This window comes from Acinonyx jubatus, chromosome C2 (assembly GCF_027475565.1).
Source record: "Acinonyx jubatus isolate Ajub_Pintada_27869175 chromosome C2, VMU_Ajub_asm_v1.0, whole genome shotgun sequence".
In the NCBI taxonomy this organism is placed as follows: domain Eukaryota; kingdom Metazoa; phylum Chordata; class Mammalia; order Carnivora; family Felidae; genus Acinonyx; species Acinonyx jubatus.
In genome coordinates this window covers 151,678,542-151,700,687 of record NC_069384.1, presented here as the reverse complement: position 1 = coordinate 151,700,687, position 22,146 = coordinate 151,678,542, and the positions used below count along the sequence as shown (strand labels likewise).

General features: G+C 49.5%; 1 protein-coding gene across 4 annotated transcripts in view; it reads left to right on the top strand.

The window, feature by feature from the left end:
* Positions 1–22,146, top strand: part of STAC (SH3 and cysteine rich domain) — a 137,181-nt gene that overhangs the window by 36,142 nt on the left and 78,893 nt on the right. For 3 of the 4 annotated variants that reach the window (XR_008298088.1, XM_027040621.2, XM_053221712.1), the window contains exon 2: positions 19,234–19,513. Coding sequence is in view for 3 of the 4 variants with exons in the window: in XM_027040621.2 (XP_026896422.1) it covers positions 19,234–19,513 (280 nt within the window). In the remaining variant the exon portion in view is untranslated. The remainder of the gene's footprint in view (positions 1–19,233; positions 19,514–22,146) is intronic. The other variant, XM_027040622.2, reaches the window with a different exon arrangement.

Genomic DNA, 22,146 nt, shown 5'->3' with positions numbered 1-22,146 from the left:
TTCTAAATCATCTGTCCTCTGTTTAATTATAAATTGAGAACAGGTGACTTTTCTCTGTGACCTGTTTGTACCAGTCATTTTAACTTACCCATGTTTAAATTATTTCCAGCAAAGTCCTTTTATTCCTTGTGTTCTCCATATTTTCCCATCCTTTGCTTTCTGTGCTCCTGAATGGTCATTTGTCTGGGCTTGAGAAGATGTGGGCCATAATTTTGTCTTAGGGTGTTTCAGGTGATAGAAGAGAGATTTGAAGTGAGACTGAGGTCTCCTTCTGTAGGGATGACCCCTCTTCCTGCCTGTGTGCCCAGATGTCCTTCTTTACTGTTGACACCTCACCTTTCTGACAGGATACTTGAACATTCCGGCAGGAGAAGAGATATCTCTTTTCACTAGGCTGACCCGGCACATGGTGATGCCCTCCTTGACAGATTTGGGTCTGTTTTCCTCATTTAGCCAGGAACTCGCTCTTATCTTTGAGCAACGCAGCTACATTAGTCATTCTGAAGTCTTCTTCAGGATCCAATTAGTTCTTGATAGCTTCTCTAATCTTATCTGCTCTAATGTTTTTCAGCTTACTATATCCTGCCTTTGTTTTGCGTGGGATCCTCTCAAACATATTCGCCCACCACCCACCCCCCGTGTCACTGGATCGATCACCTTCCTGCTTTCACTTCTCCTGTTGTTTGATCTTACTGTGCTTTTACTGGTTTGTGACAAATTCTTTCCTTAACTCTTCCAGATCCCTCCCCCGCTAATCTAGTTTGGTCACTCCAGCTCACGGATCTCACTTTGCAGGGATCGTATTTCCCCAACTGGGTTGAGCGCACAGAGTAGAAAGTACATGCGATTTATTTTTTATTCCAGTAGTGATTAGGTTCTTCCTATACTATCTGAGTGCTATAATCTTTACTCCTTTTATGCTTTAGAAGTTTTCACAGGCACCGTATTATTGCTTTGGGTTTTATGGCCTTTCATTTCTAAGGCAAAAGAGTTTTTCAAGATCTGGAATTTGTACCCGAACATAGTGAGGAAAGCCTCCTGTGAACACTTTAGTATTCCTGTTGATTTTGTTAGAGCTTTTTTTTTTTTTTATATCGTAAGCTAGAAGGAGGTCAGTGGGAGTGTATATCATGAGTTAGGTGATACACAGTCTCAGGGACCACAGAATAAGCCAACAGTAAGTCCTCAGATCGTGTAGGCCATTAGCAGCAGCCGATGATAAACTTGACTCCAGGAAAAATTTTAATTCAGCCACTGTAAACACATTCTGGGAATAAAGTCAAAGATAAATGACGAATGGAGAAAAATATGTACTACACAAAGTAAATTTATAAATCTATAAAACATTTATGTGTCAATAACAAGATTTATAACCTACTGGAAAAAAAAATTACTGTCTTGAGCATTTAGTTTCTGCTCATTTATTCCACATAAATCAGCTTGTCAACATAAAAAAATTTAGTCCTGCTGATCATTAAGGTATGGAAAGTTTTTAAAGTCTGGATACCATTTTTTACCCGTGAAATTGGCAAATACGTAAAAAATATATAACAAGCTGGCCAAGGTATGGAGAAAAAGACACTCTCTCATATCAACCAACGGGACTGTGAATTTAAAAATAGATATTTGGGGGTGCCTGGGCGGCTCCGTCGGTTGAGCCTCCGACTTCGGCTCCGGCCATGATCTCCCAGTCCGTGGGTTCGAGCCCCGCGTCGGGCTCTGTGCCTACAGCTCGGAGCCTGGAGCCCGCTTCGGATTCTGGGTCTCCCTCTCTCTCTGCCCCTCCCCCGTTCATGCTCTGTCTCTCTCTGTCTCAAAAATAAATACACATTAAACACAACTTTAAAACAATAGATATTTGGCCAAGCAAGTCTACTTTGAGCACTAATGCTTTTAGATATGCAAAGATGTAAGTACAAAATGTTTGCACCAGTATTGTTTGTAATCGGAGGTACACCAGTGAGGGTAAGGATAGGCTGCTGTAACAAAGAAGCCCAACAAATACTCAGTGGCTCAGGAAATACTTATTTCTTTCTCTCATAGTTTCAAGGAAAACTGTTCAGGTAAGCAGGGCAACTCTACTCCTCGTGGTCATTCAAGGACCCATTTCCTTCCACGATCCTGCTCTCCCATTTTCTAGCATGGCCATAACCTCCATGGTTGAAGCAGGATCAACACCACAGCCATTTTGCAGCTGGGGCGGAAGGCGGAGAGAGGTCAGAGCAGGCGTGCACACAGCCTGACAGCCTAGTTTCAGAAGTGATACATACCTTGTCGTTATACTCCATTAGCAACAGTGCTGTCCCACTTGTGCGATTGTCTGCCGAAAGCTTTGGGAAATGTAACGTAACCCTCTACCCAGTAAGGAAATGAAAATGGATTTTGGCAAAGCAGTGCAGCTCTCTGCCTCAAGAATATGCTAGAAACAATCCAATGTCTGGCCCTTCTATTTGATGAAATATTAGATGCGCGAGTAAAGAATGAGTTAGATCTCCCATTCTGTTAGATACGTGTGATAGAAAGATCGCAACATACCTTATGAAATGGAAAAGCAAGATATGGATAAATGTGCACAATATACTCACACTCGTGTTTTTCAAATGAGGATGTGCTGCACACTTACATGCAGGTATGTGCACAGGACATTTCTGGAAGAAGAAGCTGTTAATGCTCGACTCTGAGTTGAGCTAGAGATCTAATGTGAGAAGAAAACTTACTTTTCAGTAAGTCCCTTTTTGTATTGTACAATATATATATTTGTTTACCATATGTATGCATCAGTAACTTTGTAAAGTGTAAGTATATACATACAAATAAGTTCTTCCCTTATTAATTCTTGCCAGCAATTATCGGTTGCTATAAGCTAGTGTCCAGGCTTATTGTCAAGCTCCTTTCTTCTTAGGTCCCTGTCTGCCTCTTACGCCTTTAGACTTGAAGTTCCTTTCCTGTGCTGGTCCTCATTTTCTTGCCTTTGCCTACAAATAGTCTATCAGCCTAAAATATTGCCACCCCCAAACCCTGCATTTTCCAATATTCTTTTTGTTTGTTTCTGGCTTGCAAGACTGAGTTTAGTGCCATACTAATGCCATGGATCGTCTATATATCCCCCCCAAGATGAAAACAAGGACAAGGGGCATGGGGTAGCCCCCTCATCCCTAGCAGAAGGGGTGACAAATAGCAGGCAGCTAATAAATATGTGTTGAAGTGAAGAGATCCTTTCACCCACTTAATTTAAAAAACATTTATTAAGGGCGCCTGGGTGGCTCGGTCAGTTAAGCGTCCAACTCTTAGATTTCAGCTGAAGTCATGATCTCACGGTTCATAGGATCGAGCCCCACATCAGATTCTGTGCTGACAGTGCAGAGCCTGCTTGGGATTCTTTCTCTCCCTCCCTCCCTCCCTCTCTCCCCGCTAAAATAAATAAATAAACATTTTCAAAAGCATTTATTAAATGACTACAAGATTCCTCTCTTAAGTAGCTTCTCTGCTCCTTCATTTTTTTTCTAATTTTTCTCTTTTGGCCTGTATATTTTCTCCCAACTAATTTCCGTTTCTTTCTCAAGGACACTAACTTCAGAGTCCAACCATGCACGTGTTCACCAGGGAACAAGGAAACATTTTTTTTAATAAGTAAGGGAGTACATCTATATGAACTCATGGTTTTTAATAGTTATACAGATAGATTGATATAAAAATAAATACACATATATATATGTGTGTGTGTGTTTGGGTATATGACTACTCATGAATATATTTCCCAGTTCTATCTACTGAGAGAGCCTCAGATGAGTATCATCCCAGTGGCAATGAACACATCTAGTACCTAGATGTCAGTTTGTAAGAACCATTACAAAATGAAACTAACCAGGCTTCCTTGGAGAAATGGCTGACTGCAAAATTGGAACAGAGAAAATACGAGATATGCCCAGAGAGTTCTGCAGTGTTAGAAGGTAAGGAAGGATTCAAAAATAATTGGGGCATGTCAAAAAGGACCAGATGCCAATCTAAAGGAGCTCCCAATGACGAAACCCGGGACAGTTTGAGCAAGAAAATAAATAATGATGGTAGCAAATTGTAACTCATGGAATAAAGCACGTGTTCCTCAACCCACACTAATAGAAATGAGTAACTGAGTGAGTAAATAAATAAGTGAAGGAGAATTCTACAATAGACTGCTAATTAATAAATACAGAAGGAAAGGACTGATGGAAATCAACATCGCCATTAGGTAAAAACACCATGTAATAAGTTTTGCAGGCAAGAATCCCCAATAGATCCTGAAGTGTGTGATGAGAAACAGGATATTTGCACGGTCTCAAAGTATTTCTCCTCCACGAAACTCATTCATTACGGGTACAGAAATATGCAGTAATTTTACGGTGGAGCCACCTGGCAGGAATCACCTTAATCCAGCGACCAAAGTTAGTATCACCAGTAATGGGACATACTTGACATCAGGTACATCCTAATATGTTGCACTGAGAAGAATGTATCATTTTTGTCCTATTGTTATGAGAAATATGTAGACTCAATCTAATAAGAAAACATCAGACCCAAATTGAAAGACGTTCTACAAAAATACTGGCTAGTAGGGCTAGTAGTCTCCAAAAGGGTCAAGGTACAGGAGATAGACTGAGAACCTGGTATGGATTGAAGAAACTAAGAAAACAGGACTAGATGCCCTATGGAATCCTGGATTGGATCCCGGGATAGAAAAAAGACTTTCCCGGACAACTAGCAAAATTCCAATAAGGTCTATAGATTCGTTAGTTTTCTATCGGTGTTCATTTCCTGGCTACAGTTTACTACAGTTGGGTAAGATGTTAATAGTAGGGAAACTGGGTGACAGATAGATGAGGACTCTACTATTTTGCAACTTTTCTGTATAGATAAAATTATTTTTAAAATAAAAAGTTGAAAAAAAGAAATAGGTCATGCAGTTTATCACTGGGTTACTTACTCTCTGGTAGGTGAGGGAGCCCAGAGCCTTGAGGCTGAAAGTTCAGAATAATTCCCCAACACCTAATGGCTAATGTTTAAAATCAGTAGTGTGTTGGTTTGTTTTTTTTAATCCCCCTCATTTAGTGTCATCTAACTCTGGGTTTGTTTTGTTTTGTTTTTTGTCTTTTTTTGTTTGTCTTTTGTCTTTTTAGTTATCCGGAAGAAGCAACTTTTTTGTTGTTCATTCGGCAAAGGAAATTGCCCTTATCTAATCTTTAGCTAGATAGATTGCTAAACCCAGAGAAAGTGCCAGATGAGGCTCTAAACAGTGGGATTCTTGCTCCTTGCTGCTCTGATTCTCCAAGCTGCCTTTAAAGCTGCAAGCTGTTTAATCGAAAACCATTTGCTAGTAGGTTCCTGTAAATCTAATGGGCAGCTTTAGACGTGCTCTACAGTGGTTTGAAAATGAAAAGTCAAGGATCATACACAATGTATGAAATACACATAGGATTCAGCATGCAAACTGACTTAATCTATTAGCCACATATTCAAGGCATATAAGTAAGTTTTTCCTGAGTAAATACAACACAAAAGAGCAGAACCAGGCTATGGGAAAGCTATTCAGGTGGGAACTCAGAGCTTGGGTTCAAGTTCTGATCCCGTCACTAATTATATAGCGTCTATGAAAACAAGTCTTAAATAGGGATAGGGACACCAGTTTATTAGGTGTGCAGAACCCAGTGGGGTGCCCTCAGCTCTCGGTTTTATTTTTCTTCTTACCCTCCTCTCACATGGTTGGTTGGAATTCTGTTCGTTGCCTCTTGACAACGTTTTGGGCAGATGTCATGGCTTCCTCCATTGTTGGTCATAAGAGTCTCATTTTCAGGTAATAAAAGTTCTCCCCATCTGAAACACAACGTAAGCCTGACCTTTACTTCACTGCCCTTCCATTCATCTGCCTCCAAGCCCCTCCCTGCCTCCACCCACAAACACCCCCACTGAGGCTGAGTTCAGCCTTTGTTCGAGAACTTGCACCGGGAAAGTGAGCTGTGGTTGCTTCCTTCCTTCCGTCTCCATCTTGTTGATTCGGCCTTCACACTCACCCTTCCCCTTGTGAATCAGCGGGCATTTTGCACACAAGAGCTCTGGGAGGCCTCAGTCATGTCCCGCTCTGACAGGTGATGAGTAGAGCAGACCCTCTTAACGGTTGGAGGGCTGATGGCACTGATCGGAAAGTCTGTGAGCCTGGGGAGCACCTCGCCCCCCTCCACCCCTATGAGTGTCACCTAGCCTGACTGCCTGCTGGCCCAGTCTCACACACCCTTCCCGGCACCACGGCTCCCTGGGCCCTGCTCTGCACAGCCTCCACTTGGCTGCTGCAACATTCCTGCTAGGTCAATCTTGGAAGTAAGTGCCTGAGAACCCCAAGGACGCATATACAGGCCTCATCCCGGCCGCTCAAGGTGTCTCGAGGCCGCCCGGCATGTTGTAACTGCTCAAGAATATGTAGGAGAAGGAACATTTTCTGGAATTCTCTGGAGGATGCTGGGGTAAGCAGTTTTTCTGGTTTAGAGTGAGCCACACCTCTCACTATTTCTTGAGCACCTATCACGTGCCGGGCTTTGTTTGTGGCTCTGAGATACAGAAGTTAATGGAACAGTGAAACTTGTCTGCCCTCCATGGTGACTACCTTCTAGTTTGGGGGGCAGATCATCAACAAGTGAATGGATGAGTATATAACATAAAACGTAAAGTGACAAATAGGTATCATATGGCCCCTGATATGATATATTGAGAAGGTCATAGCATCACTTTTATGATATTTCTGCCTAAAATGCATAGTCTAAATCTTTGAAGACACATCAGACAAGCCGAGGTTGAAGGACATTCTGCAAGACAGAGACATTCTTCAAGCTCTGATCTATCTAAAATAGAGCTGTCACGGGGTTCGTGGGTGGCTCAGTCGGTTAAGCATCTGACTTTGGCTCAGGTCATGATCTCACAATTCATGAGTTTGAGCCCCACATCGGGCTCTGTGCTGACAGCTCGGAGCCCAGAGCCTGCTTTGGATTCTGTGTCTCCCTCTCTCTCTCTGCCCCTCCCCAGCTTGCGTGCTCTCTCTCTCTCTCTCTCTCTCCCTCTCTCTCTCTCTCAAAAATAAATAAAACATTTCAAAATAAAGTAAAATAAAATAGGGCTGTCCCAAAGACAAAAGCTGAGCCACTATTCCAAATTAAATGAGACTTCACTGCACTTATCATGGTGAGCACTCAGCAATGTATATAGAACTGTTGAATCGCCATGTTGTACACCTGAAATTCATAGAACATTGTACGACAACTGTCCTTCAATTAAAAAGAAAATACAGGAAAACTCAAAGCGGTGAGTAATCTTAGATTAGATCCTCAAGGGTTGTCAGAATTTGAATATGACTTGCCTAAGAGATAATAGTATCTCATCAGCGTTAGTTTATCGCATCGCGTTTACGTAACACAATGCGTATCTTTGTTCTTGGCGGAGACATACTGGAGTATTTAGGGATAGAGGGTCACGGCATCTGCAGCTCATTCTGAAATAGTTCACTGATGAAAACAATAGCAAGGATGACAACGATCAAAACAATACCTGTTACTGAGGGAGAATAATAAGAGGCAAATATTGCAAACATCCATAATTGGCGAAGCTGAGTGTAGGGCGTGAGCAGCATTCGTGGAACTATTCTTGCCGGTTTTATGTGGGTTTCAAGATTTTCAGAACAGAAAGCTTAACTAAAGTAGCAAGAAGCATTCTGAAGAGGGTCAGTGCGGGGGCAGAGCCTGGGGGTCAAGGAAAGTCTCTTGTGAAATGACCTTCGTGCAGAGAGCTGGTGGAGGGGAGGAGTCAGCTAACCGTGCAGACCAAAGAGCGTTGCAAGAAGAGAGAACAGGAGCAGAGGCCCCGATGTGACCGTGTTCCTGGTGCCTTTGGGTACCAGCACAGAGACCGGGGGCCCCCGGGGCAGAGTAACGGATGAAGGACGGCGGTCAGAGCGGTCACAAGTCCGCTCACCTCGGGCCTGAGAGGCCCCCAAAAGGACGTGAGCTGCATTTTCGGCGCGACGAGACACTCGGGCGAGGTTCGGAGCCGGGGCGTCCAGCGGCCTGACTTCCATCTGACAGTCACTTCGGTCCACTTTGCAGGAAGGAGAGGACGAGGGGGCAAGCACATCGGTTGCAGCTGATGTATTGTCCCGGGTGGCCCCGAGGAAGCCGTTGTGTGGGTGAGACGGGATGTCAGGCTGGACCGGGAGAAGGGCGGAGGCAGTGACGTGAAGGGAGTGGATTCTGCACGTGTCCTGACAGTCTCGTTGGCTAGTCTGTCGGCTAACGGACCCGATACGAAGTGTGAGCGGGAAGCTGGAGTCGAGGGCAGTTCTGAGGTCGGAGGCCTGATAAATTCGATAAAGTGGCGTGCCGTTGACTGACTGGGGGCCTGGAAAGGGAGGGAAACCGGCTGGGAGACTGCTTCCTGGGCCCTCCAGCGCACAAGGCCACCGGGTCAGGCCCTGTCTCCATGGGAACCCGACTCTCCCGTATGTTCCGCCAACATGCCGCCAAGAAGCCTTGGTTCCGCCAAGAAGCCTTGGTTCCCGGTGCCTTCTCCATACAGCAAGCGAGAGGGAAGCAGAGCAGACCGCTGCTCCCGTGGCCTGCACCCACCCCGGTGGCATCCACCCGCAGGGGGTGGTCTGGGAGTGACGGGGCCCATTTTAGAACCACAGCTGCCTTTTTCTCTCTGCCCGTCCATGAAGGCCGACATATATACTGTAGAAGGTGCTCCCTCCCCCTGCAGGTCGTTGGGTCATCTTACGGCCATCTCCTGGTTTTTGGGGTTTAGCCCCCTCATCGGCCTCGCCCGACCACCATCGCAGCTCTTCAGCCTCGCGTGTGTGCCCTCGCCTCTCTTGCCCCCTTTGAATGTGAGGAGGAGAACTTTCCCGTTGGTTTCAGGGCTCAAGGTCAACAGGCACACACTCATCTGTCTCCTTCCGTTCCACCCCCTCACGCCACAGACTGGCCGGACGCACCCCTGTGCCTGTTCTGGATCCTTGGCGCCAGCTCCTGCCTAAGCCGGGCAGGCAACCCTCCCCAACCCCTGGAAGAGAAGCCTGCACAAGTGGGCTGTAAAGGGGGAGACCAAAGCCACAACGCAGCGGGAGAGGGTCAGAGTTGGCGTGGCTTGGAGAGAAGCGGGAATACAAGAGACATTTGCACAGGAAAAGGGATTAGCCTTGGGTACTGGCAGAAAATGGCGTTCAAGATCAGGGATGAGAAAAACTCGGAGAAATCTTCCAGGAGATTCTAACAGGCCAAAATATCGAAAGGATGAGTCTACTTTAATGTTCTCACTACCAAACGGGGACAGCTCCGACACGTAAGGCAGGAAGTCGTGCATTCACGTATTCAACACAGAATGCCCGTCCCCATCCCCAAACCCACACCTGCGGGCTGGCGATACGAGAAGGAAGAGAATAGCTCTTGAGCGCAGTGTATAGACTGGAAGCATGCAGAGGGTTAATCGTGGTGGCATACTATTCCTACAGGGATGGCGAGACGCCGGGAGCTGCACAGAAATGGAGAAGTCAGGGGAGACTTGGGACAGGGCGTGGGAAGTTGCAACTTAGATAATGGACAGAAGGTCTCCAGGGACGTGTGTGAGGAGGGACAGGCGCCGGCAAAACGGCATGGCCAAGCCAAGCCACCCAGGCCTCCATTCTTCTTGTAGAGACGCCAGTCAGACTGGATTAGGGCCCACCCTAAAGGCCTCGCTTTAGCTGAATCACCGATTTATAGGCCCTGCCTCTCGGGTGCCTGGGTGGCTCAGGTGGTTGAGCATCCGACTCTTGATTTCAGCTCAGGTCATTACCTCACAGGTCACGGGTTCGAGCCTCGCATCAGGCTCTGTAACGTCAGCGTGGAGCCTGCTTGAGATTCTCTCTCTTTCCCTCTCGCTGCCCCTCCCGCTCATGCTCGCTCTTTCTCCCTCTCTCCCTCCTACCCCCAAAATAAATAAAATTTTTAAAAACCCTTTAAGTAGAAAGAAAGAAAGAAAGAAAGAAAGAAAGAAAGAAAGAAAGAAAGAAAGAAAGAAAAGAAAGAAAGAAAGGCCCTGTCTCCAAATATAGTCACATGCTGAGGTTTCGAGGGTTAGGGCTCGAAATACATATTTCTACATATATTCTATCTTTTAATATATATATTAATTTGGGCTTCTATATATTAATTTGGGGAACACAATTCAGCCCGTAATAAGTCCCTACCATTTGCAAGGCACTGTGGGAGGTGGTGTTAATAAATGAGGCCCAGCATAATCAAGTGTAAATACTTTTGTTCTTTCGTCCGTCACTTCATCAGGAGAACCATTTAATGTATGAATCAGAATCAAGAACGATCCCCATTCTAAACTCATTTGCCCCGGAAAAAAAAACAGTTTTTCCATCTTTTAGAAGTCACTTTTCCATTTTCTCCGTGTTCATTGGCCTTCCTGGGGCCCAGCCCTCTCTCTGCTCGTGGGAATAAAAACCATGATGTGGTCCCTGGGGCTGTATCCCTCCTCGGAAGCTGTCACAACGGTGACAGCAGCAGCAGAGAGGGGACTGGCCACGGCATCAGAGGGCCCAGTGTGACTCCCACTTGCTGGGCCATGTGGTTCAGGACCAGGATTCTCAGTCCCAGCCTCCTGGTCAGGCAGGCCCTCTCCCTGGCGGGATTCCGGGGCTGGCGAGTTTACTCCCAAATGGGCCCACGGGTTCCACCCTAATCCAGGCGCTGGTGCCTCACGCCCATATCCTCCCTGAAAAAGGGCCCCCTCGCCAAAGTGTGGGTGAGAAAGGAAGACTTCCGAAGATTCCGAGAAGAAGAACGGGGAGGTTTATAATGCATACCCTCTCCAGTAGCTGTCTGACTCCGGAAGCCATACCCCCTCTGAATTTATTTTCTCATTGCCTTTTCCCCGCACGCCTCCCGCATGGCAGCCTGCCCCCTCCACCCAGCTCACCTCTGATGTACGTCGTAGTGCAGCTCAGTCCCTCACACTGTAAATCTCAGCCTCCTAAGGGCTTCCCAGAACACAGTGGCATCTCATTACTGTTATTATTATTGAGTTCGGTCTTTGAGGTACCATCTTCCCTTGCCTCTGTCTTCTGAAAAAGTATTTCTTGTGAGCACATGTAATACTCTTTCCCAAGCGGAATCTTGACCCACCCCTGAAGGTGATGGAACGGCCCCGGGATTGTGAAATGGGCATCCACACCAAGGGGAAGGATAAAAGCCATGCTCCCTACCTCATGCCAACCAGAAAGGGCAGTGGTGTTCGGGGGATTTTGAGACGTTGAGCGTTAGGACGTGGCCCCTGAGTGCCAGGGTTATGCCACGGGTTTTAGATGCTCCTCGTACTTAATCCTGCATAGGCAGACATACCTGCAAGGCAAGTGTTCTTATCCCCATTCTGTGGATGGGGAAGCCGAGACTCAGAGAAGTTAAGTAACTTCCGTGTGCTCACGCTGCTGGAGACCCACAGGCTTAGAAGGGCAGAGCCTTGAGTGCGTCCTCCTCGGTTTCGGAATCATCCTCTGTCCCTGCACATAAGATGGTCCTTAAAACTGTTCGTCTCCTCCCCATTAAGCACGTCCTCTTCGGTGCTCATTCCTCTTCGGGAATGTCACTTCACATCTTGTGTCTCGTTTGTTCATCTGTCACTTGGGGGTGATAGTTGCCCTACTCAATTCACAGGGCTGTTTCGTGGAAAGGTACGTCAGATAAAAAGTAGGGTGTGTGTGTGTGTGTGTGCGCGCGCACGCGCGTATCGCTATACCAAAAGAGTGAGGTATCAATTATTACCTTGATGTTTGCCATGAAACAAGATCTAACCGACTCACTGTTGGTGAGGACTGTTCTCAGGACAGAACCAAGAAAACCCCAAACAAGACTTCCACCACCTTTAGGACTTCCAGAAAGGAAGATGCTGGTATCTCGGGAAATTGATGATCTTCAATTTCTCCGGCAAAGAGGAACAGGTGAGGAGTAGGCAGAAGCTGCCTGCGACCACAACCTTCCTGTTCTAGCCTCCGTGGACCTGGGAGCTACGGAGAAACACCTTTGGAGGAGACACGGCAGCTAGCCTGACGGCCAGAGGGAGCGGCTTCCCAACCTGTCCGTCCCCGGGGTGTGCCTCTGAGACGCCCAGGTCCTACCCCGACTTGGCGTTCAGAGCCAGTTTCTTCCTCCGGAACACCTGCCGTGGGTCTCTGCGGCTTACCATACTCTACACTCCTTCCACCTGGCTGCCGTCCTCGCCTGGGACACCTCCCCACCCGCACCCGTACACGTGGCCTTCATCACCGTTGTTTCCCACTCTTGCCAGCACGCCTGGAGGACCCGTCGGGCCAGCTTCTCGGGAAGGGTGTGCCACACACCTGGTACGTTTGGAGTCCAGTTGTGGGCACCGCTTAAATCCCGTGGGGACCCCGGCGCACCTGCTCACGACGCACTCGCTCCTGCTTCCGCATCCAGGTCTCCAGTCTGGCTACGTAACTCTTGCTGTTCATTCAGTCCATCCATCAGCCTGCCTGGCCATCATTTAACAAACGTGTAGAGGCTGAGAGCTGGGACTCTGAAGTCAACCCGTCCTGGACGCTAATCCTGACTCTGCCACACTTTCTGGGTGTTTGGGGGCACGTTATGCCACGTTATTTCAGGGTTAGCACGAACATCAAAAGGTGACTTACATACACCCTCAGGGCAGAGTCTGGTGCATAAGAGGAGCTGGATAACTATTTGCCAGGGTAATGAATGTCATTACTACGTGCCAGGCACGTGTCAGAAGTAGCCTGCTGGTCTGGAGAGGAGCCCAGAGCAGACGGCAGGAAGGACGGTGAGATGTCTCCACTCTGCACACTTGGGTCACGCAGGAGAGAAAGTCCCTGTCCACCTGCTGGGAGGGTCAGGCAGGAAGCCAGAGAAAAGCCTTCAAGGACAATGAGGCATTTTCCAGGTAGGCTGGAGTGCCATTTCCGGGCAGAATACAGGCATCGAAGGCTTATGCATCACTGAAAATTTGGGGGCTTCTCTTACTGTGTCTGCGCGCCTGGGATGGTGGAGGGGTGACTAGAGTATGCCGGGCAGATGTATGTATACAAGGGTCTTGTATCACACAGTGAGGATCCTGGGTATATAACCTACAGGTGAATGGGGCAGGGGGGCACTTACACGGTTCAGTTGTGTGTCTGAAAGTCAGTTCACCCTTTACGGTTTGAAAGAATGTCTCCGGACTATTCCAGACGCCATTGAAAGCTCCCGTTTCTGACATACCAGAATAGGCCATGATGAAAACACTCTACTTATCACTTGATAATATAATTTAGGGTCTTGTGTCACCCTTGGACCGTCTTAAGCATTGCTACTCGTCTCCAGAGTTAGATCTTAGACTTCCTATAAGTGGAGACCGTTCAAAGTCTTTTGCATTCCTTCACCGCGCTGACTTGCCAGAGCAGGAAGGGAACTCAGCAACCACCAAGCCCTTCCTCTCTCTTTACTGGATAGATTCCAAGCTAAGGAGCTTGAGAGCCTGTCCAAGCCACACCGCTCATTGATGGGCCTTCAACCGATCACACTCGGTAACCGTTGCTTTGCCGACATACTCACAAACAGCCAGTTCTTGCTGGTTTTGACCAAGCCGGGTAGATGTAAGAGGACTATTAACCGACTTTGAAGTCACATCCAAACTGAAGCCAATCAGGACCTGGAATAGATTGTGTTTGTCTTAAAAGAAATCGGGCTTCGGGGCATCTGGGTGGCTCCGTTGGTGAAGCGTCTCTTGAGCTCGGCTCAGGTCGTGATCTCACAGTTGGTGAGTTCGAGCCCCATGCTGGGCTCTGTGCTGAGCGTGGAGTCTGCTTAGGATTCTCTCTCTCTCTCCCTCTCTCTGTTCCTCCCTGCTTGTGCCTGAGCACTCTCTCTTCGTCTCTCTCTCTCTCTCAAAATAAATATTTTTAAAAAAGAAATCAGGCCACGAATGGGTCAGATGTTGGTGAGATTGCCTCAATAATCCACATGGATGATCGTACCATTCCAGCTGGCACCAGGAAGCTGGGGCACGCCAAACAGAGGATTTTTTTTACCGGGAGGACGTCAAGGGTGGAAAACCTTACGAAAGTCCATTTGACCGAAGGGGCTCTGGAGTTGAGAGAGCTCTGGATATGGATCTTCATTCCACAGCTTACAGCCATTTCCCGTTAAGGTCCCCCAAAGACATTGTCCAAGCCAACCCCTAGCCCTCACATGACTTATTGGATAAGCTTCGTTCTTCTCTTTTCCTCTTGAATCGTTTTATTCCCGGAGCTTCTAAAACCTCCCTCTCTTTCTTCGCCAGTGTCTCCTTCTCAGCTGCCTTTGTTTTCCCTCAACCTTCTTGACCTTGTAATATTTCCCTCATCTTCTTGACCTCCAGGTCTCCTTCCTCGGAGCACTTCTCTTCAGCATCGCACTAACCGCAGTGATCTCATCAAGTCTCTTGGTTGTGAGTACTCCCTACGTGCTCATGACTTGCACATGTATTTCCCCAGCTCAGACCTTTCGCCTGAATCCAGGGGTCACATATCCAGCTCCACGTGAAATTCCACATAAGCACGTCAAACTCTCACTTTCCCCAACGCAACTCTGCCTCCCACTCCACTTGCCCACACCAACTTGCTTCTTGTCTAGGGCTCTTTATTTGAAAAAATAGTCCCTCCATTTGACCACTTGCTCAAGCCCCAAACCTTGAAATCATTCTTGAGCCCCCTCGTTCCTTCACACTCCACGTCTAATCCTTAAGCAGGCCCAGTTGGTCCTACCTTCCAGATATACCCCAAATTCAACCATGTTGTACTGTAACTCTGCTAAGCCAACCCAAAAGTAATTCTCCCAGGATAATTGGAAGAGTTTCTAACTGGTCTCCCAGCTTCCATCTTGGCCTCCTATAGTCTGTTTTCTACACAGCAGCCAGAGTAACCCTTTGGAAATTCAAGCCAGACCTTGTCACTTCCCTGCTCATACTATCACCCTCAGGATACGTTCCAAGGCCCTTGCCCTAGCCTGCCAGGCCTAGCATGAAGCTGACCCTTGACCTCTCTGCCCTCTTTCTCTTTCCACCTGCTGCCCCAGACACACTGACTTCCTGGTATTCCTCAAACAGCCACCTTGTCAGGGCCTTTGCCCTTGGTTTCCCCCGCTACCCAGGATGCTCTTCTCCACAGTACCTCATGACTTCACTTCTTGTGTGCCTCTGCTCCAGTGTCACCAGTCAGAGAAGCCTTCCTTGTCACCTCCTAAAGCCTGGCTCCACTTCTGTTTCCTTCATGGCTCTTATCCTTACCCAAATGCTATTATATACATCTCTGATTATTTATTTACTTTCTATTTCTACCCACTAGACCTTAAACCCTTAAGGGAAAGGATTTTACTTTTTTACGCTGCTGTGTCTGCAAAACCAAGGTCAGGGCCGGGCTCATAGTAGTGACACAATAAATATTCCTTGAATGAATTATTGAATCAGTGAATGATCTCTTACTCATCACGTCACGAGGATAATAACATGAATTAAAGTATATAGAGCAGTTTCTAGCAAATGGAAAAGTACTCAAGAGTATCTGTTCCTTCAACCATTATTATTATAAAAGGAGCCGGGCTGTGGCAGTGGGGCATGGAAGCTAATCATTTTGTGATGCCCGCTATTATCGGGGTTTGCTTCTATTTCTGCATTGTGTATATTCCCATCTGGCTTCTCCTCTTGGGAATAGATGGAGAAAGTGTGTTCCTTTGAGCTCACTGCTCAGACTTTGTTTAACTTGTAGGCATTTCTTGTAAGCTGTCCACTTGAAAAAGAGCTGTCACATTGGCTTCCGAGGCAAATTCTCCAGCTCTACAGGCAGGCAGCCTCTGAAAAGTCTGACACAATTTCCAGCCGCGTCCCCCAGGACAAGGAAAATGCTACAGGTGTCTCGGCATCATGCTAACCTTCCAGGGAACACAGAATACCGTATTTGGCAGGTTCTGGGGGCAGAAATAAAGCACATGAGCACAGGAGGGAGACCAGACCGGAGGAACATAAGCAACACCCCATCACCTTCCCTGTCCTAGCAGGGAAGAGAGGCACAGCACAGTCTGTTAGAGAAGCCTTAAAGGGGAGTCTGATGCTCCCTTTGATAAAAAGGCATTCCCCCCCCCCCCCCCCCCCCCCCCCCGCTTACTACTTCTGAAAAATTGGAAAGACATAAAATAAAGGAAATAGCTCCCAAAAATGTACATTTGCTTTTTGGCTTCACCTCCCTTCCCATTCTAAACGTACACCAAGAGTAGTTCCATCCCCCCTGGGGGTGAGGGGTAACTCTCCCTCATCCCGCCTCCATCACCTGTCAGTCACTGGCAGTGCAAACACGGTGGGTTTAGAGGCAGGTAAATTTCATTCTGAACCTTGGTCTTGACTCACGTGAGCTGTGTGACCTCGGGCAAATCCCTTAACCTCCCTGGGCCGTTTCTCCAGGGGCAGAACAGCAGTGCCTTCTGGATGATTGGGAAGATAAAGAAGGGGCGCCTGGTGAAGCCCTCTGGGTAGGTGCCATTATTATCATCAGAATGGGTGCTATTGTTCTGTTTTGGAGACTAGAGTAGCCCATTTATTGAACCATCAGAACTCCATGGGGGGCGGGGGGAGGGGAGACAGAAAAAGACTTTATTTTTCTATGTGATGATATTTAGTCTGATAAACCACCCTCGCCCTAGGTTGCCACAGCCCGTAAAAAATCTTGGCAGATTCCTTAACTTCCTGGTCACTTGAATTTAATAAAACTCTGTCTAAAATAAAACTCTCATCCCATCTATTTAATCCCTCCTTCCTCCAGCACCCGCCCAGTTCCTAGCTGGAAGGAACGGAAGTGAGGAAGGTCTGTTCTGCTCCTTTATGGTTTCCCGGTCCCCACCTTGGTGTGGCTGTTTCAGCGAGTGCTTTTCATGCCCCGTGTCACTTAGTTTTGCTAGATAGGGAAGGTCCTCTTCACAATAAATGCAGGGCTCCCAAGGACGCGTGGCCCTGCTCCCCTGTATCAGTCAGGATGGGCCAGGTTATGGTGCGAGAACAAACAACTCCCAAAGAACTCGCGAGCTTCTCCTCCTCTTCCTTTGATGTTTCTAGCTCCTCTGGTGGGTTTGGGCTGTAGAGAAAAGGGCCCACTGTCTCTGACCTTTTAATGTAGGGTGTTGCTGCTTCTCTGGCCAGAACTTTCTGGCTAATGATGCCTCATTGCTGGCCTTAGTGGGGCTCCGCTAGAGGGCCCTGCAGGCCTCTTCCCTGGATGGCTCCCTGGCTTCACACAGCCACAACCAACATCTCCTGGGCAAGGAATGACAATCCCACCACATTCCAGGAAGGTGGGAAGAAGCAACGTATTGCCTTCTACACACAATAGACACCCAACCTAATGATTTCAAACACCAGTCATCTCTTTAGTTGATGGTTCTGTGGGTTGGCGATTTGGATGGGGCTCAGCCCGACGGTTCTTCTGGTCTCATCTAGACTCTTTATTGCACGCAGGGAAACAGGGTGGCTGTGCTTCAGGGGTCTTCCTCATGTGATGGGAAGTAACGGGACTGTGTGCCCGTCATCATCCTTCAGGCGGCACTGGCTTAGCTCCTATGGCAGTTTGGTTTCCAAGAGGGAGGACAGAGCATGCCAGGCAGCTTGAGGTCTGGGCTCGGAACTGGCTCGGAACTGCTTCTGCCCCCTTCTGTTGGTCAAATTCCCCAAACCAACAAGATCCAAGGAGTGAGGAGATACGCTACCTTGGACTGGCGGGTCTGCAAAGTCACATTGCAGAGGTGAATGGGGAAGGGGAAGGGTAGAAAATTGGGGCGTTTTTGCAGTCTACCCCAAGCACCGAAGACCACATCTTCCTGATCTTCTATGGAAGAGGATGGAGGGGAGATGCAGAGGTGACTAGGTTTAGCATGGGCTTATCAACTCACCTTGGGGGGTTGACCACACTTGCAGGGGGCCTTATTAGACGAGTGTGCTTTGCCACCTTTTTATCTGCAGCTTTGGGTCAAAGACATTAATTCCAGGCGACAGGCAGAGTCCCCATGGACATTCAGTTACGAAAGGAAACTACCTTCTAGGTAAAGTGACCTCTCGCAGACCACACAGCCACTAAGCGCTCCGTTCCTCTTATTTGGGCGAAAGGGAAACATATGCACAAAAGGGACAGTGAGGAGAAAGCATAGTAAATATCACGGACTTCTAAAAGGCCACCGTGGCTGCCATGGACAGAGCAAGGTACACGCTGGTGCAAGCTGTCACGGGGACCCAGAATCTGCCAGTCCCTGGAGCCCATGACAAGGAGCGTCTCTTTAGATTTAAGAACAAACGAGACTTCATGAAGTTTCAAGAAACTTCACGAAGACCCCCAGGCTCACATGCTCACATCTGTGTTTCCAGAAGGCCCTTCTGGCTCCAACGTGAAGGCTAGATTGGTGGTACAGACCGGACCAAAGCCAGACCTTTCAGAAATTAAGGCTTTGCCAAACCCACGTTTTAACCCTTCGTAATTCCAATTCCGAGGGCAAAGGAAAAACGATCCTGTTTGCCATGGCCAAACCCCAGCAGCAAAGCGGGACAAGAGCCGAGAAGGGCAGACAGACAATCCCACGCACACGCCCACGCCCAGATTACCCGTCGGTACGCCTCAGACCCACGCAGGCTTGAGAGTTTCTAGTTCGTGTTCCGTGGATACTTTGGCCACGTGGATTCCCAGTCACGCAGTGGCCTCTCTTGCTCTGCTGTGTATAGAGATGGGTGGCTGCTAAGTGACCATACGAGAGAACATCCAGCAGAGGTCCTGGCATCGCAGACGCGGCCACCGAGCCCAGAAGGTCGAACGGGTTCCAGGGATTCAAATTCAGAAGGCGGGTGGTGTCAAAAGTCCAGCGTCACGGCACATTCTGATGGCACGCCAGTAGGACCACCAGGAGCAGGGGCAGAAGCACAGGCGTCGTGCGTGCTCTTTGGGTCTTCTGGCTCGGGAGGGGGCGGGGAGAGAGCAGGCCAACTCCCTCCAGGCCCTGACCTCGCCCCACCCACGCGGGGACGCGCGCGAGCCTCCTTGCGTCCGAGGGTGTCCCGGGGGGGGGGGGGGGGTGGCACAAGCGTCTGCAGCCGACCTCACCCCCACAGCCCGAGTCTGCACGATCGATCGTAAGAGCGTGTTCTGTCATTGCATTGCAGCTCCAGAAACTAAAACGATCACTTTCTTTCAAGACCAAGAGTTTACGGAGCAAAAGCGCCGACAACTTCTTCCAGCGGACCAACAGCGACGTGAAGCTGCAGGCGGACATGCTGGCCGAGGTCAGCCCCAGCTCCAGCCCGCTCCCTGCGCCCGCAAGCCTGACGTCCACACCCACCAGGGCCGCCCTGCACCCCGGGGCTGGCGGCAAGGCCCACGCCTTTCAGGAGCACATCTTCAAGAAGCCCACCTTCTGCGATGTGTGCAACCACATGATCGTGGGTAAGGCCTCCCCCACCCCCACCTCCAGGTCCCCGCGCCCGCCGGACAGGCCGGTGAGAGCGGTGCGGCCCGGGTCCGGGTTCCAGGACGGTTCCGAGCCTCAGAGGCGTGCACAAGGGCAGGTTGTTTGGGAGATCGATAGCTGGGCAAAGGGAAGGGAGGCAGGACGGGGCAGAGGGACGCGTTGGATGGCAAAGCAGGTACAACTTGGGCCAGGTCCCCGGGGAGCCCTGTATGGCCGTCTGCTTGGAGGCTGGAGGTCCGGGACTTGGTGCCCCTGCCTCACCTCTCACTGCGTACGGGCAGCCCTTGGGGAGGGGCATGATCCTGAACGGAGCAGCTCTTTTCAGCCAAGGGCAGTTAGCAGAGAGGGAATCGGTGGGACGCTTGGGTGTGGAATTCTGCAGGGGGGCCCGAGTGACACATCACAGCATCCGCTCCAGGGCGCACAGCGACGTGTGTCTGGGCAGCCTGGGGAGGGGGGTCTGTTGCTTGGTGAATTGTAAGCGGATGAGCCAGACGGGCAGGTGTGGGGGGGATGATTCTGGGGGAGGCACTGAACGAGGCGGGAAAGGTGATGGAGCCACCATTACGTCTCTGTGCCTGGCACGGACCCGCTCGAGGCGGCAGCCTGAGAGTCTTAGGGGGTGTGCCCAGATGACAGGAAGGACCCCCCAAAACGTCCCAGCTACAGGCAGTTCGGGTGGGATTCAGAGTGAACTTGAACCCGTTGTTTCGAGAGCAGCAGTATACCCTGGTAATTGACCCGTCACTGCAGAACAGGAAGAAAGCGCAAGGAGACAGGCCTGGATGTCCCCCCCCCCCGCCACCATCCCTCCGCTAGGAGATGGGAGAGGTCATCCCAAATGGAAGCGAGGCCGAGAATGAAAGATGCAGGGCCGATCCAGTTGTGCACAGCCTTCCTGAGATGCCCCTGACCCTCCAGAGGTGTCGCTGGGCCAATTCGTGGGGTGCCCTAAGTACTCTGAGGCCAACAGGTGTGGGAGATCTGCTCCCGCCCGTTGACGTCCTAGATGCTTCAGAGTTGGGCTTGGCCACGGATGTTTCAGGGAGGGACGCTGTTAAGGTCCAGAACCTCAGACTCGCAAGCCAGGCCCGGGGCCCAGCGAGGTCCCAGGCAAAAGCTGGTATGTTCTCTAGCCTCATGGCCCAGCGCCCCTACCCTGACACAGGCACTTCTGTCCGGCCCTGCCGTGTCCCCTCCAACACCAATTTCCTACAGGCTGGCATCCCTTCTGAGGGTGACCGTTGCCTCAGGTCACATTCCCTAGAAGCAGAGCCCCAGAGGGGAGTTAGACATCTGGGGTCTGTTGAGGGGGCACTCGGGGGAGAAGGGGGAGGGAGGAAGCAGATGGGGCAGGGAAGTCGCTAAATAAGGAAGCGGTCCCCGCCCGGCGGGAGTCTGGCTCCAGGGTTACACAGCCGGGCCTTCCTGGAGGCCAACCTTTTGTATCCTGCTGGCAGTGGCCCCTCCCTCCTCCCATGGTGGAGGCCCTTTCCTAACCCTCTGGGTCAAGTGGTTCATGCTCTGTTGAAGGCAGTTTTCTGGAGAAAGGGGTCGCTGTGAGCCATCGGGAGCCAGCATACGCATCTCGGGAGCAGTCGGGGCTTTTTGCTGCTGTCACCGATTATCACAAATCTAGGAGGTTAAAACGACACAGAGTCACTGTCTTACAGTTCTGGAGGTTGAAAGTCCACGGTGGGTCTCAGCGGGCTAAAACCAAGGTGTCGGGAGATACGTTTCTTTCTGGAGGATCTAGGGGAGAGTGTATGTCCTTGCCTTCTCCAGCTTTGATAGACTGTCTACACCTTGGCCTGTGGCCCCTTCTGTGTTCAGAGTTATGATGGCAGGTACATCTTTCTCACACTGCCGTCTCCTTGGTCCTCACTGCCCCTCTTGCACCCATCTGGATGATCCTTCCGTCTCAAGGCCACCTGACTGGCGGCCTTCCTTCCATCTGTAACCTTGATTTCCCCTTGCCATGTAACGTAACATGGTCACAGGTTCTGGGGATTAGGAGGGGGACACCTCTGGGAGGCCGTTCGTCTGCCCCCGGACACCCGGTAGGGGTATCTGGGCAAGGCATCAGCAGTGTCCACCACAATCATAGAAGAAAACTTTGGTTGAAGGTCACAAGACTGGCCTCTGTTGGTTCCTTTCCATCCTGGTTCTGAGGCCAGTCATGTGATTGTCGTACTCCAGCCGATGGCTTTGTCGTGTCGCGTGGTGAGAGGCCATTTTCATTTGGAGTGGGCAAAGAGACGCCTTTCTGGTCAGTGCACAGAATAGGGAGAACGCTGACCCGTATTTTTCTCCTGCGTATTCCCATGACATAATTAGCCTTTCCCTTCCCAGATAAAATGAGGTGAGGGGGTGAGGATAGTAGAAAGACTCCGTTCATGGAATCAGCCTGAAGTTGAACCCCATGCAGCCGTGTGACCTAGTGCAAGTGACTCACCTTCTCTGAACCTGTGTCCTCATTCTATACAGCTATGAAAACCTCAGGGTTTTGAATGGATTCATGAGCTGGCAGATGGGAAGCACCAGGCATCTAGAAGGTTCTCCGTAAAGGGAGCCCATTGGAGTTGGTTATCATTAGAGGAGAAAATAG